The following is a 14,712-nucleotide window of genomic DNA, read 5'->3' as shown; positions in this document are numbered from 1 at the left end:
GGCTTCCTTCGCTCCCTCGTCACAATAAAAGGCGTAAAATGGACATAGGCAATGTAACACTTCTTAGGTTGGGGAAGCTGAGTGCATTTGGTGTTACTGAGGAATGTCTGGCCCACACCCATCATCTTTTCTAATGTGTTTGTCTGGATGGACTATCTAAAGCGAGCTATATTCATAGGAATTATGAAACAATGATGATCAGAGGGCCCAGTACGGACTGAAAGTCCCTGGTGCCAGGCCCTGTATGCACAGCAGTAGAGCCCTTCCCTGCTTTGCCAGGCTCTCAGGCCAAAGAGACTTTCCCAGGATGAAGCGACTTGCTTAGGGTCATGCAGCAGATCAGTAGCAGAGGTGGAAAGAGGCCCTACATCTCCTGATTCCTACCCCACTGAACTGCACAGTCCCCTAGGTCGGCCATCTGCAACAACTCAAGAGCTCAGGACCCATTTGTTGCAGGGCTCCTAATATCCACATAGCTATGAGAAGCTCTAGTGATGCCTGAGCTTCCACGAGCAGCTAAGGGTCTAAAAGCCAACTATGAATTTCTGATCCTCATTGACAGCAGTAATCCTGCACCAAAATGGAGTGGGGGTCGGTGCTGAAATCCTCCAGAGGTTTCTTTCTGCCTCTTGGCTTTTGCTCTGGTTTCAGTTTGCTCGCTCTCTCCCATTTGACCCCTAGGTCTGGGACAGACATTGCAAAAACTGGTTGGAGCCAAATCCGTTCAGTCTGATACTGCATTCAGCCAGGTTTATCTCAAGCCATTTCCAAGCTGGTTTACATGCGCTGAACAGCTGGTTTAAACCAATTTTGGATCACTTAAACCAGCTGATGTGTAATGTCTAGCCCTATATCATTCAGATCTGGGAAAAGCATAAATACTGCCTCTCCGAGGGCAGAAGGCAAAGGGATGGAGAGCCTAGCACTATCTGCATGCTGATGACATGTCAGATGGAAACGCGTCACTACCTCCCTTGGCAGGTGTCTTACATGTAGTGATTGAACAAGACCCAGATATGATGGCTTCCTAGATCAGGGCCATCTCACTGGTCGTCTGGATGTGGAGGAAACTTAAGCTGTGGCCCCTGGGCACCTCCCTGGCTGCTGCTGCCCTCCTAGTCCAGCTGATGTTGTAGCCAGGTTTTGCAGGCTCTCCCCCACTGTTCTCTCTCCAGGAGGCAGGGCAGCACAGCCTGCAGTCCAGCACAAAGAGGGAGCCCGCAGCCAAGGAGGTGTTGGGGGGCAGGGGGAAGGAGGGGATGGCCACCTACCCACACAGTGCAGCAGTAGGGGAGGTGGAGGGGAAAGGCCCACTTGGAGGTGAACGCCGGGGTGGCCTCTGGGGTGTGCAGCCCCTGGCCACGAAGAAGTTGGGAAGTCCTGTTCTAGATAATAACTTCAAAAGATATGCTCCAAGCCAGCTATAATGTGACTGAGCTTGACACAGGAATCACTGGGTGAAATTTTCCAGCCTGTGCTACCCGTGAGGTCAGACTAGGCGATCACATTAGGCTTAATGTCTCTGAATCGATGACTTTTTTTTTCCATCGTCAGGGAAGCATATAGTCTAGCCAGACAGGCTTTTATTAAAATGCATCTATTTTTCTATCGTCTCGCACCATGGGTCAACCCTACGCATCCTCAAAACTGCTTGGGAAAAAAAGAGATGGAGGATCTAAATGAGAGAAAAAAGACTGGTTCTTTACTGCGTTCAGTGTTATCAAAAGTTATTGCCATGAAGCCTGACACCTTGGCCATAGATAGCATGGTCTGTCTTGAAGCTGTCAGATCTACCAGGTTCCACCAAGCATGAATGTCAGGCTTTGCTGGGGTGGGATGTGCATTTAATGTGCTTTGCATGATTATCATTAACCTCTACCCCAGTGCTGTGTTTGCTGCAACCCCCCTTTAGGACAAAGCCGCAGAGCTGTGGCATCAGGGAGTGCACCTGACAGGCTAGGTCCCAAGGTGGGGTGAATGAGTGCAACTCCAACCACTCGGATGGAGCTAGGCAGATTTATACTCCCAGAAATCTGGGCTGTGTCTCAGTGAAACAGTTCTGCAAATGTTCTGGTTTAGCCCGTGAGTGTGGATTGGGAGCAGAGCTGGGAAAAGCACGGTTGGATGAGGTTTGGAAAAGGAGGGGCAAGTTGCCTGGGATGGCAAAAGGCTTATATGAGGCAGCAGCTGCTGAAGTACCATCCGGTGGTACCTGCCGTCTGCTGTCTTGGTGCAATTGAGATGTAATGGAAATGTATTTAATTGTCTGCAAGCCACAGGGCTAAATGAAAGAGCAAAGGAATCGTCAAGGAAAGGTCTCCATCTCACCATAAAAACTGAGCGCCAAACTAAGCAGAAGATAAAGACCACTGTTACCTCCATACATAACTAACGTCTAACATCTCTTGTACCAAAAAACTACGCTGTGCTTTAGACATGGGCCCAGAATAGAAGAACTGCATGGAGATTTGTGTGTGATCAGGGACAGGAAAGAGAGGGAGATGGACTCTTTCAGAAGTCTCCAAGTCTTTAATGAGGAGCACAGCTAGAGGAGTCCAAAACAGGAGGAGAAGTTGAAAGGGAAACCAGCAGAAACACTTCAGTTAAAAGGGTTCAATTAAGGAAGCAAGATATAGATGGGGACTGATCAGAAGGCTGTGACTGGAGAGCAAGATTTTGCAGGCATACTGTCAGATCAGGCCAATCAAGAGAAGTGCTAGAGCTACTTCAAGCTACAGGTGTGTAAGGACCAGCCAGGGCCACCACCTCAGTTTATGCTCCATCAATCATTCTGCTACACCAGGGGCATCTGCTTAGACCAGTTCCCCAAAATGCTCCCCCACTTTTTTTTAATGGGCTATCAGAGAAACCTCCTCCTGCCTTTCACCTCCTCCCTGCTCCCGTAAACCGAGCTTCGCTGCCCACACTCTATTAAGCAATAAGCAGATCCCAGCGCAGAACCGAAGAATGACTTATAGATCTCATTTGTCAGAGGGCTCCTTGTAGTTTCCTACGCGGCGTTTTATTGCAGGGCTTTTTTTGGTTGCAGATTGTATTACATTGCTAGGAGTTTTACCAGACTGTGACCCAGTGTGAAACAGCCGCTGACCCGGTGAGGAGAACTATTACACTTCCACAACCAGCAAAGTATCAGCACTGTAGATCACTGGGAGCAATTAAGGCTACACCTGGACTAATCAGCTACCTAAGTGCAACCTTCCAGGGAGGGTGAAATCACCCTGTGCTAAGAGTCATCACTAGGCCTAGGCAATACTTAAAACACTACTTTGAAGGTTTAAGTGGGACTTAAATGAAATATAGGCCTTGTGCTGGCTAAAGTATAGGGGTGAATTTCAAGCTTGAAGAGTGAAGTTTAATATCTACTGTAATTAAAGGGAATGAGCCAAATTCCCTGCAGGCAGAACTCTATTGACATCACTGGAATTACACCAGCATAAAAATTTACCTTTGATCTCCAATACCCATGTCGGAGAGGAAGGCGGATAGAATTAGCTTGGGCCACAGAACCAGCATCTCTGCTACTCAGTCCGTGCTGTCAGATAGAAAGTGGTGTGTCTGCACCCCCCCCTTCCGCCATAGTGCAAGCTGGGTTTTGCTGCTCGAGTCCAGAACATCCTACTTTGCCGCTGATTGCAATGGGAAGCAGAACAACACGTTTTACTGTCTTGCAAATCAAACAGAAAACAGAATCATAGCTGTCTTTTCTACTCATCCCTTCTGGAAAGATGCCTTTTTGCACCATTCCCTCTCACTGGCTACTTGGAAAATGGACAGTCCATCCTCTCAGGGAAGAAAAGTAGGATTTCAGAATTGCTCCTTTTTTCACATTGAGAAGAAAGGAAAAATGTAAAGTTTTCGGGTTTGTTTGTTTGTTTTGCAAAACACAATTAAGATATTATGTCAGGTCAAAGCATTTCACTTTGAAGTGTTCTCAATGTATTGATTCCAACACCTTATTTCTGATATAGCAAGTTTCTAACACCAGGCACATAAAATGAAACAAGAAAATCAAACTTTTCACTCCATAAATACCAAAATGAGACATTAGAACCTTTGATTTTTTTTCTTAATGAAATTCCACTGCTGCTTAGATGAACCGGGGAGACAACCCCCGGCCTCGTATGCTTTGAAGGAATGAAGCTTATCTTAGGGCACAGCACAGCCACCCTCAATTTTACCTTTAGAAAGCATCTGCCAAGGCTCTCTGAAGGACTGAAGAAACAGGCACTGCTGGGCCCAACAACGTTATTCCGTTTTACTAAAACTAATTAGAGAATTAGAGGTAGGAAGAGAAGGAAGCATTGGCATTAGGGTACCCTGAGAGATGCAGCTGGCATTTCCCCCTTTCCTCTAAATGCCCCCAGGGCTTGTTTCTCTCTCCTCCTTCTCTCCATTCCTTAAAAACTCCATTTTTTAACCCTTTTCGTTTTCCAGGGACATCTCCCTCCCTGCCACCCTGTTCCTGAATTTCCAGAGCCAAGTCTTTTTACCTGTAGCCAGTCTACACTCTTTTTCTCCTCTTTTTCCGCGTGTTCAAATTCCCATCTTTTTGGTCCACTCCTACTTGTTGGCATCATCCGCACCGCCAAGAAAAGTTTTTAAGCACTGTAACAAATCAAGTTACCCCAAGGTCCCTTTGCATTCAGGAAAGTGTGGTACAGCTAAGCCATGAATATAGTTCTCTGGGGTAATCTTTAAAGTACAAATTGTTATTATTCAATACAGTAGAACAATCAACACCGTTTCTGTAATGCACTAAGATGGATTGAAGCTGCTTAAGAACAAGGAAATGGGATCAGTGCTTTAAAACAAAAATAGTTTGGCTCACAAAAATCCCCTGCTCGGAGCACACAAGCTCAGAACTACTATTTAGATGTCGCTTTCTATCAAGCTACAGAGCATAAGCTCATAGCTGGCAACAGTGTTAGTGTAGGTGACTGGCTCAAAGGTAGGGTCCAGTCTATGGATTGAATCCAGCTCTTATTTACATGGGTATAAACCCAGAGTAACTCCACTGAAACTACACTGTAATCCAGGGTACCAGGAAGCAAGATACGGCTATTCAATTGTAATCAATTCTATTCACTGTCTTTCCCCCTGGAATCACCCCCTGACCTTGTGTCCTAGCTGTGCAACTTTGCTCCTCAGTACATTGGGGCCACAAATACGTGCTGAGAACAGATATCCTAGTATTCCAGCCCTGCTTGCAGGGGTGCCCTGAGCAAGCAGTAGATCTCAGATGTTTCAAGCTACTTCCAAGAGGACTGGATCAAAACACTATTTTCTAATAGTACACATCTCTGTTCATAAAGCCAGTCTTCAAGAAAGAAGGGATTTCGTGTTCACCACCAGTGTAGACTTGGTCTTAAAGCATGGTGGGAAAGACCCTCACAGCGCTTTCTTCCCAGGTCCAAAACCCAGTACACCGCTAGGACTAGTCATATTGCTGGCTGGTGCAATAAAAGTTGAATGGCAATACCATGCATCTTTGAGAGGAAGAGGAATATATTTGGGACATTTGAAAATTCATTCCCCAGCCTCTCAACATTCAGTTCTGCATGAGCTTCTTCCTTTGCCTGGTTAGGTAGAAAGACCTAATTAAGAGGGAGTTCGGGGAATAAGCCCCCCCATAAGAGACGAGCGGTCCCCCTGTAAGATTTGAAAATCATAATCGGGGGGGGGGGGGTGTTTCTGATCAGACTTAGGTGGACTTGTTAATCAATGAACCAATTTAATTTTTTTGCAGCCTGCTCCTCCCCACCCCCCCCCAAAAAATCAAAGTGTAATTCAAACCCTGAGGAACACTTCTGAGGAAAGACTGGGTTTATTTAGTCCAGAGCAGAGGAGACAGAGGGGATTTAACAGCAGCCTTCAATTCCCTGCAGGGGGGATCCAAAAAGGATGGAGCTGGACTGTTCTCAGTGGTCGCAGATGACAGAAGGAGCAATGGGCTCAAGTTGCAGCAAGGGAAGCTTATGTTAGGTATTAGGAAGAATTTTCTCACTAGGAGGGTAGTAAAACACTGGAGCAGGCTCCCCAGAGAGGTGGTGGATTCTCCATCCTTGGGGGTTTTGAAGACCCAGCTAGACAAAGCTTTGGCTGGGATGATGTAGCTGGGGCTGGTCCTGCTTGGAGCAGGGAGTCGGACTAGACGTCACCTCCTGAGGTCCCTTGAACCCTAATTTTCTATGGTGTCTATGATTCTACGTAGCCCCGCTGTCAGGTCCGAAAGCTTACACTGGCTGCATGCAAGGGATATAAAGTGAGAACAGTATTGCTTAAATGCATATGAATGTATGGGACTCAGAACTCTCCTGAATGGGACAGAAACAGTGGTCAATTCTTCAGAGACCGTCTACTTGAACAACAAATCTTCTGCAACTCGCAGATGCAAACTCCTGCAGCTTAAGGCTGGGCCAGACAGCACTGCTGTATGGAGCTACAAGGACTGCACAGCCAGCAGAGCAATGGATGTGGACTTGGGAAACCTGCCAAATTTTACCCTTAACTCCACCTTCAGCATGCTATGTGAAACCAGACAAGTCACTTGGCTTTTCTGTGCCCACCTACCGTCCCAATCTCATTTACCTAGATAGTCCCTGCCTCAAAAAACCTGACAATCTCCCATAATACATATGGACAGCTCCAATACGGCCTGTAGATACATCTGCAGCAAATACATAACTACATCTCACTGCTGAGTATGATTTACCTTGGGAATAAGAAGTCCCACAGTTTGAAAAGAGAAGAAGCACAGCCTTTCTGAGCCCCCCGATTCTACAGAAACAGAGCCGGTAATTCCCTCCGGCTTCCTTCAACACGAGACGAGTTTGGATCTCCACTCGTGAGCAGATGGGGATGGTCCTAACAGTTCCACTTTCTCTGTATCAGCTTCCTACTAGAAATTCCTGGCACTCTATCAAAAAAAAAAAATGAGAAAGTGGGAAATTTTCATGAGTAGTTCACAGAGAAGAAGAAAGCAAAAGAGAAGAGAGCAAAGATGGGGAGGGAGGTATGCGACGACAAAGATGGAGGTATGTCCGAGTCGAAGGAGCGCAGAGCAAGGCAACGAGGTCACAAGGACCCGCAAGGTCACAATGAGGTCACAATTTCCAACCTGGCCGCTGGAAGCAGAAGCTGAGGATCGGCTGGGTCCACACAGATCAGGCCATCCAACAAAGGAAACCGCAGTCACATACTCAAGGGCTTCAGGAATAAGTCAGCGCAGTCTACACACCTGCAAAGTCCCTCTGCTGTCACTGCCTGGAAAATCTCTGGTCTGTCCCGACTCATGGAAGATCCAGTAGTCACCTTTATTTGGCTGGTACCAACCAAGGCCCCTAAAGCCAGAACTTCCTTCTAGACAAGACCCAAGCCAGCGGTTGCAACCAAGAAGTCTCCACCGCTAATCAGCATGTGGTGTCCTATCCACATGGTTGCTCTATTCCTGTTGTTTGGACAGGTACTCGATGGAGAAACCTTTCTCCATGCTGTTTACAACCGCAGCTGCACCAGCCAAGATTTTATGGCTCTCCCTGCACTCTTTGGACCTCCACTCCCAAGAAGAGGGATGATAGGTTATCTGATCGAGGCAATGCCTGCAAATGCATGTCATCCTATGGAAAGCCCAGCAACATCCAGCAATTCTTCCAGGAACGACATCCTACTTATCCGCAGGCCCAACTGCACTTTTGGGGCCAAGGTTTTCCACACTCAACAAGCTGGGTATCGAGCTGCCATCGTGTACAATGTGAACTCACGAGCCCTTGCGGATATGGTGACTGACATTGAAGAGATCAGGCAGCAGACTGAGACACCATCTGTCTTCACTGGAGGAACCACCTCCAAGCTCCTGAGCAAGATCTGCCACGCTGGCAAGGGAGCTCATATCACCTTGGTCCCTGAATATCACCACTTCACCTGGATGGATGCTCCTGGGAACTCCTGCCCCTGTGCTTGCAGGTGTCGGATACGGTTTCTGGGACACTGCTCCCATAGCCAAATACGGCCTCTCTGCAGGGCAATTACCATCCTGCTCACCATAACGACAGGCATCTTGATCATTGTGAAATACGTGAGGAGGTACCAGTATTGGAGGACAAGGAGAAAGCAGCTGAATGAGGAACAACGGAAGGACTTGTCCACTAACAGGTTTAACAGAGGAGTCAAATACACAGAGTGTGCCATCTGCCTGGAGCCATACAAGAAAGGAGACCTACTGAAGATCCTGTCCTGTTCCCATGGCTATCACAGCAAATGCATAGACCTGTGGCACTTCATCCAATCCAGGAATAAGACATGCCCATTCTGTATGCAAAGGGTGATTTTGACAGCTGAGACCCCTGACTTGGACACAGAGGGACACAGAGAGGGGGAGGAGGAGAACCACAGTGAGGAAGAGGGATACAACAGAGAGTAACTGATCTGCTCCTGGGAAGGTCAAACTCATGTCCGACTAATATCACCAAAATGAGGTGACCCTGCCTTCTTGGCTTCCTCTTCCTTTATTCCCCCACCCCGTCCCAGCACCTTCTTAACTCCAGCTCCAGTCAAAATTTACTGGCAAGCCTTTAGCTCAGCGTGGGTTCAGAAACACACCCAGAAATGGAGGAACAGGGAAGGAAGACTGAGACCAACTGAACACCAAATGCACTTCCTTTCTTCTGCCTCTCTTGGACACTAGAGCAAATCCAGGTCTCCTGCAGGCAAGCAACGTCCAGACAAGATGAATGAAAGTTAAACCCAACCCAGCCCAACCTGGCTATCAGAATATCTTAAACAGCACTGGCATGAGATAGCAGTTGTCAAGCTCGAAGGCAAACTGCCTTGAAGTTATCACCAGCTCCTCTGCTTCTCAAAGTACTTCCTATTCCAGACTGGTTTTGCTGGGGAACTTTTAGCATGAATTTTAATTCGGTAGAATGAGCATTCAGCTATCAGCCTGTGAAATGTAAAGTTTTGCTACACTGGGGAAAATTAAAATAAGTCAGAGACCAGCTCAATTTTTTGAGCAACTTTTACAAATTGTCCATCAGATCGTCTTCCTCAAATGAACAAACAACAATAAACTATTATGAATATGAATTATGCTTGGCTTTTATAGGGTAAAACTAAGAGGCACTGTCCAGTGAGAGCACCCAAAGCAGCAAATATCCTTACCGCCATCCTACAGGAATGGGAATAAAAAGGCACAAAGAAGTAGTGACCAGTCAAACATACTCCACTTACTTGGTTCTCGGCGGGCACATCTACGCGTTCATGAATATGCTTTTGCTAATGCACATTAAATTTAGTACCTCCATAGTGAGGCACAAGACAAAGGCGCATTAGCCTATTTTAATGTACATTAGCAAAAGTGGCCGGTTTTCTTGTGACACTTTAATGCACATTAAAATAGGCTAACACACATTGAAGAGCACATGTAAATGCACCCAGTGCATCCATTTCTTTATCACTTTCTCCTATTCCTCCCCCAACTCACATTCTGGTCTAGGACCCACCTTCCAAATCATCCCTGAAACCTTCCCATTGATTTAAATGGGGCTGCAAAGGTAGAAAAGTCATTTGAGCTCTGCCATCATCAACGAGACAAACCCACAGTGGGTGCGTATAGCCATAGGCACCAGGCTTGGTGCTGTGATCTCTACCCCCTCCTCCTACCTCTGCCTGTCTACACAGTTCACAGATAGGTGGACTTAACTCAACTGCCCTGACTAGCTATCAGGGTGCCAGTTAACCAGGCAGTGGTATAACCAGGACAGGATGGCAACCAACGCAGGAGCCAGCTGCTGCCAGCAGCCAAGCAATCACATCGCTATTTTGGTAGAAACCAGAAGTCGCCACTGCCCCTGTGCCCCAGGTGCCCCGCCACCCTGCTACACCTCTATAATCAAGGAGCTTAATATCTACATTGCCATTCTTCAGCAGAATATTTTTTGTGGCTACGTAGGCTAATGCAGCGTGTCACCAACCTGGCACACCTTTAGCAGTTAAGGTTCTTGTTTAAACTGAACCATTGACATGCTTTGAATTGCTGTGGTTGAAGTGCCACACTTAACACACCTCTTTGAATGATCAGGCTTCATTGTCGCCCTTTTTTTCCCCATCAAAAGATCTAACGAGTGGAACCTTCCACCTTCTGTGAAGGTGCAGCAAAAATACCCTCTGAAGGTTCATCCTTAATAAGCGAAAAATGTGGTGCTGCGGAGACACTCGGGTTTAGCAAAACAAATTAGACAGGCGTAATAACCGGTTGTGTTCACACCGGCCCATCTCCACTCCAGTGCACCTGCCCTAGTCTGCTTTATGCAGCCGTGTGCCGGGGCCATGCAAAGAGCTGAATTGAAGGTCATTAGGCAGAAGCAAAAAGGCAGACTTGAGATGGGCTCTAACTCTTCTCGGAAGGCACAAGATGAAGAGCTTGATTAAGGGAAAGAAAGGCACTTGCTGAGCTTCATCCTGACGTGTCCACTTGAAGGCAGATTGGAAGTCTCTGCTGAGGGCCACTCCAGAAGGCTTCAGTCTGAAAGGGAGGGCCTGCAATCATTTTTCCCCATCAGAGCTGAAAAGCCTTTTGACTATTAGCTCAGGCTCTGTTCAGCTTTAAATGATTCCCAAAGCAAAAAAAAAAAGGAAAAAGAAAAAATGACCTTAATTACCATGGCTCTGGCTCTGATAATGGAGGGAGAATGAAAGGATGAATGTAAAAGAGGAGCAACACTGTTGATTTAATTGCCAGCATCCGTCACCAGAGCTGAAGAAATGACCACGGCAATGGCCCTGGCTGAATGATGTGCATTTAATTAGAATCCGAATTGCTTCGGCTTTGGTCAGTGAGGCATACATAAAAAACTGCGTGGAGCAAAAGCTGAGCCTGACCCGTCCGTGAAGGCTGCGTCCCCAGTAATGCTGCCTCGTGTCAACCCAAGCAGCTGGACTAACTTCCCCGCATCTGAGTCTTATCCCAATGCCTCTTGAAATCCCAGCTCTAAACTACCTCCTGCCATGAGCAGAGACTTCAGTCTCCTTAAGACAGCCCTTGAGTTAGGTCACAAAGCCTCCTTGCTTTTCACCAAGCGCTCCATCAATGGGCTCAGTTTATTTTTGCCTGCTATTCCGAGTTGAGATCCCTAAATAAAATGCTACCATAGCAGAATGGCAACATTTTGCATCCGTGACTGTGCAAAGTGCAAGGTTGTGATGAACTGAGCCCCAAGCAATCCTGGAAGTAGTCAGTACAGCGTGGCAGAGGAGCAGCACCTTCCTGGCAGCCCCGGGCAAACTTTCAGTATCAGCCCCCACTTCACCAGAGGTGGTGGTGGTGATGATGATGATGAGAATAATATTATTATTATTATTATTGGACAAAAAAATTACCGTTTCCAGGCTTCAGGCAGCCGCTCAGTTTGCCCGTACCTGTGTCTGGCCCTGCAGAGGAGGGATGAGGAAGTGCCCAAACTCCTTTGGTACGACTTCCTGGAGCATGTGCACAGTTCCAGCTCTAATCCTACTGAACTCGATGAAAGCAAAGTCTAACCAACACTGATACCAACTTGTCTTTAAGTACAAATGGGTGTGGGGCACTCACTCCCCAAGGACAGGGGCTACCAGGAGACCTTAAGGTGGATCTGCAGCTCCGTGATGTTCTCCGTAGCAAGTGTTAGCACGCACCGCAAGAGGAATTCACTGGCCAAACACCAATATTTCTTAAATTTTATGAGTATGTTATAAGCCAAAAAATGCTCCTGACAGGCTCTTCCTTTTAGCCTCCACTCCCTCCTGGAGGAGGTTTATAGTCCAAATATTTTACTAAAGCTCCCCAGAAGCCCTTCCCAATGTGGCCCTAAAGATTATTTACGGGCCTGTCTTGGGGGCTCTTGTTGGAAGAGCTCAAGGCGCGCACGGGCAGAATTGGACAGAGATTTGTTAGAGCCCGGTCTCTGCGAAAGCAGCGGGGATTCCCACCGCAGGAATAATAAGAGCTCCAGGAAACAAATTGCTTTTAATTAGAGCAGGTGCGTGGTGCCTGAGGAGCGTTATTGTGTAAACATTTATTCAAGTCTTTAAAAGAACTCTGCGAGACGAAAGGCAAGTGCCATTTCCTTGCCGGCTAGCTTCCTTGCTGCCGGGACCATGGGCGTGCGTCAATGGGCTGAGAGTCAGAGAAAGTTCAGGCTCGGAAAAGCCGTGCATTTTCCAGGACTCCCTAATGGGAACGACGGATTCCCCATCCCCTGGCGATGGTGGATTTCTTCGTGACAAGGGGCCAAACAAACTACTCCTTGCTCCGCAGAGACCCAAATTCAGCCCAGAGAGAACCCCAGCTGCTTCAGGGGTAGATTTGGGCTCTGTGGCTTTTCTCGGACGTCATTAAAAACTATAGCTGGCAAAAAACAGTTTTTCCTGGAAATCCATCCTTGGATTGTTTTTTTCCCCCTCTATTAGCCTTTATCAGTGTGAAGAGTGTGAATGGAGGTAGCATGGGATGAAACAATTCACCCAGCTGCTAGTTCAAGGACTTGGCCTCATTTATAACACTCCCAGTCATCCCAGCTCCCCCCCCCACACGCTCAGTCGAAAAGAGGCGAGTCCAAGATCCACAGGCTCAGTTTTCCAGATGTTACTACTTCAGTGCCTTCCCTTGCATAGCTGCAAGGCTTCTCCCTACTCTCTCCTCTCCCCTATAATGCTGGCATTGCCCTACCAGCTTCATAAGCCTTCTGCACCAGTCCTTTGCTCCCAAAAGACACCACTATGAGATGTTGCCAGACACCCCGCAATACAGCATTGCATAGTTAGCCACCCACCTGGAAAGCTTCTCCCCAACCCCATCAGTTAGCTTGCACCCTGAAGCACAGGGAATCCAGCACAGAACTTGAATTAGCAGAGTTTCTCCAACGGTCTCAATACCTAGAGAAGAAAGGTTACTTTTCACTTATTATATATATTACAGCAGTGGCCGAGAACCCCGTCATGGACCAGGACCTATGCACCAACGCAGAATGAAAAGACCACTCCCATCTCAAAGACTGTACAGTCCCAGGATAAGACAAGACAGATAGAAGAACATCAGCATGATGTCCCAAGACCACTGACCACCAGCTGTCTACCAATGGCCAATTTCTGTGGAAGTGAGAGCAAAGGAGAAGTTTAGGGAAGCATCTGAAGAGGGAAAAGGAGATGTTCTGTGTAGGTTTGCATGGAGCTCCTGCCAAGTGTGACGGGCAGCAGGAATGAGCGCGCAAAGGCTTGTTTGGAGGCTGGCAGCCTGGGGCACATGGAGGCAGGGTCCATCTCTCTATGACGGGGTGGGCATGAAAAGAAAGCCAAGCACCACATTGCAAACTAGGGTGGCAGGATGTAATTCCTGCCCCCAAATTTGGGTCATGATGGGGAGGGACCAGGCATCCTTCAAGATGAAGAGCCCTAGGATCAGTCTCAGTTGCCCATGCAACCCACCCCACGTGCCAGCCCTGGAGCTCTGTACCCTGCTGCAGACCTTCCCTGCATCACAGTCTTTCAGCATCCACTGACAAAGGGGAGTTACATTATGGGGTTGCTACGTGGGACACTGGGCTGGCCCAGACTCTTCGACGCTGTCTTCCCAGGCAGCATCTATTCAGTGAGCAGTCCCACTCAGATCACCAGGCAGCCGGAGCACTGTCATTAATAAGTGAACCATCATTTCCCAGGTACCGGGAAAGAGTTCAAAAACAATATTGAATCAATCCTCTAAAAAGCCTTTTATCTCTATTGGGCTGGCATTCTTGCAGGGGTCAGGCAGTGGGCACTTTCCTCATGTAATCAGATGCTTGCAAGCAGATGCAGGCACATCCACTTTGTGAATGAATTGGGCTCAGGAACATTTGCAGCAGTACATTGTGCGCGCATGCCGGAGGGGAGATGGGGGCGAGGCAGAAATGCTGAGTTACTACCAGAGCCTTTGACATCACTCTCTTCTCTAGGGCCCTGGCATCTTTTCTGCAAGCCACAGAAGACACAGGCTGGAGATGTGATGAATGCAAAAGGACATTCCCTAAGGAAGCTGAGCAGGCTGAGATCCACTGCCGTAGTCCTAGACATGTTTATAGGATCCCCACAGGGCACCGTAGCACTAGTTACATCAGTCTCATTTGGGTGGTAGCAACATGTCCCTGCGGTGGAAATTCAATATTCTCCAGTTCCTTCAGGATGAGATTAGCACCCGTTACCCCCCGCATCCACCCTGTCCCCAGCTGCTCCCACTATCCAACCCTTCCCGAACAACCTCCCAATGCTCACCCCTGAAAAAGGCTCCTGCTACTACCATGAACGCTCTAATGCCCCCCATGCAAGAATGGGGGCATTAAATATCTGCAATATCAAACCCTCCCAAGAGTGGTTTGGACTGCCTTGTCTTTCGGCCTCCCCCGTAACAGTCAGACTTGTGTGGACTACGTTCCTCTGCAGAAGGAACCTGTGGAAGGATCCACGCTCCAGGTGGCAGATGCAGTTCTGACCCCCGAGCCCCACGAGTGCCTCTCAGCTCCGGTTCCACCTCCCTTAGTTTGAGCCACCGTTATCACGGCAACCTTTGACCTGGCTCTTCGGCTCATCAGGGGACAGATACAGTCAGTCACCGCCACGCATCTTCCCTCCAGCCGCAGCGAAGATACCTCCACGCATCTTCCCTCCAGCCGCAGCGAAGATACC

The 14,712-nt window shown here is 47.9% G+C and overlaps 1 protein-coding gene across 1 annotated transcript; it reads left to right on the top strand.

Annotated features, from left to right (window-relative positions):
• The first annotated feature begins 7,133 nt into the window (after positions 1 to 7,133).
• LOC109320556 (E3 ubiquitin-protein ligase RNF167-like) lies at positions 7,134 to 9,048 on the top strand. Its single transcript, XM_019550694.1, has one exon. It carries the CDS (start codon positions 7,436 to 7,438, stop codon positions 8,438 to 8,440), a length of 1,005 nt encoding a protein of 334 aa, XP_019406239.1. The 5' UTR covers positions 7,134 to 7,435; the 3' UTR covers positions 8,441 to 9,048.
• Positions 9,049 to 14,712: the final 5,664 nt, after the last annotated feature.

The sequence above is a fragment of the Crocodylus porosus genome, unplaced genomic scaffold (assembly GCF_001723895.1).
Source record: "Crocodylus porosus isolate Cpor-Errol unplaced genomic scaffold, CroPor_comp1, whole genome shotgun sequence".
Classification (NCBI taxonomy): Eukaryota; Metazoa; Chordata; order Crocodylia; family Crocodylidae; genus Crocodylus; species Crocodylus porosus.
Note: the sequence above shows the minus strand (reverse complement) of the source record. Positions and strands in the feature narration are given on the sequence as shown.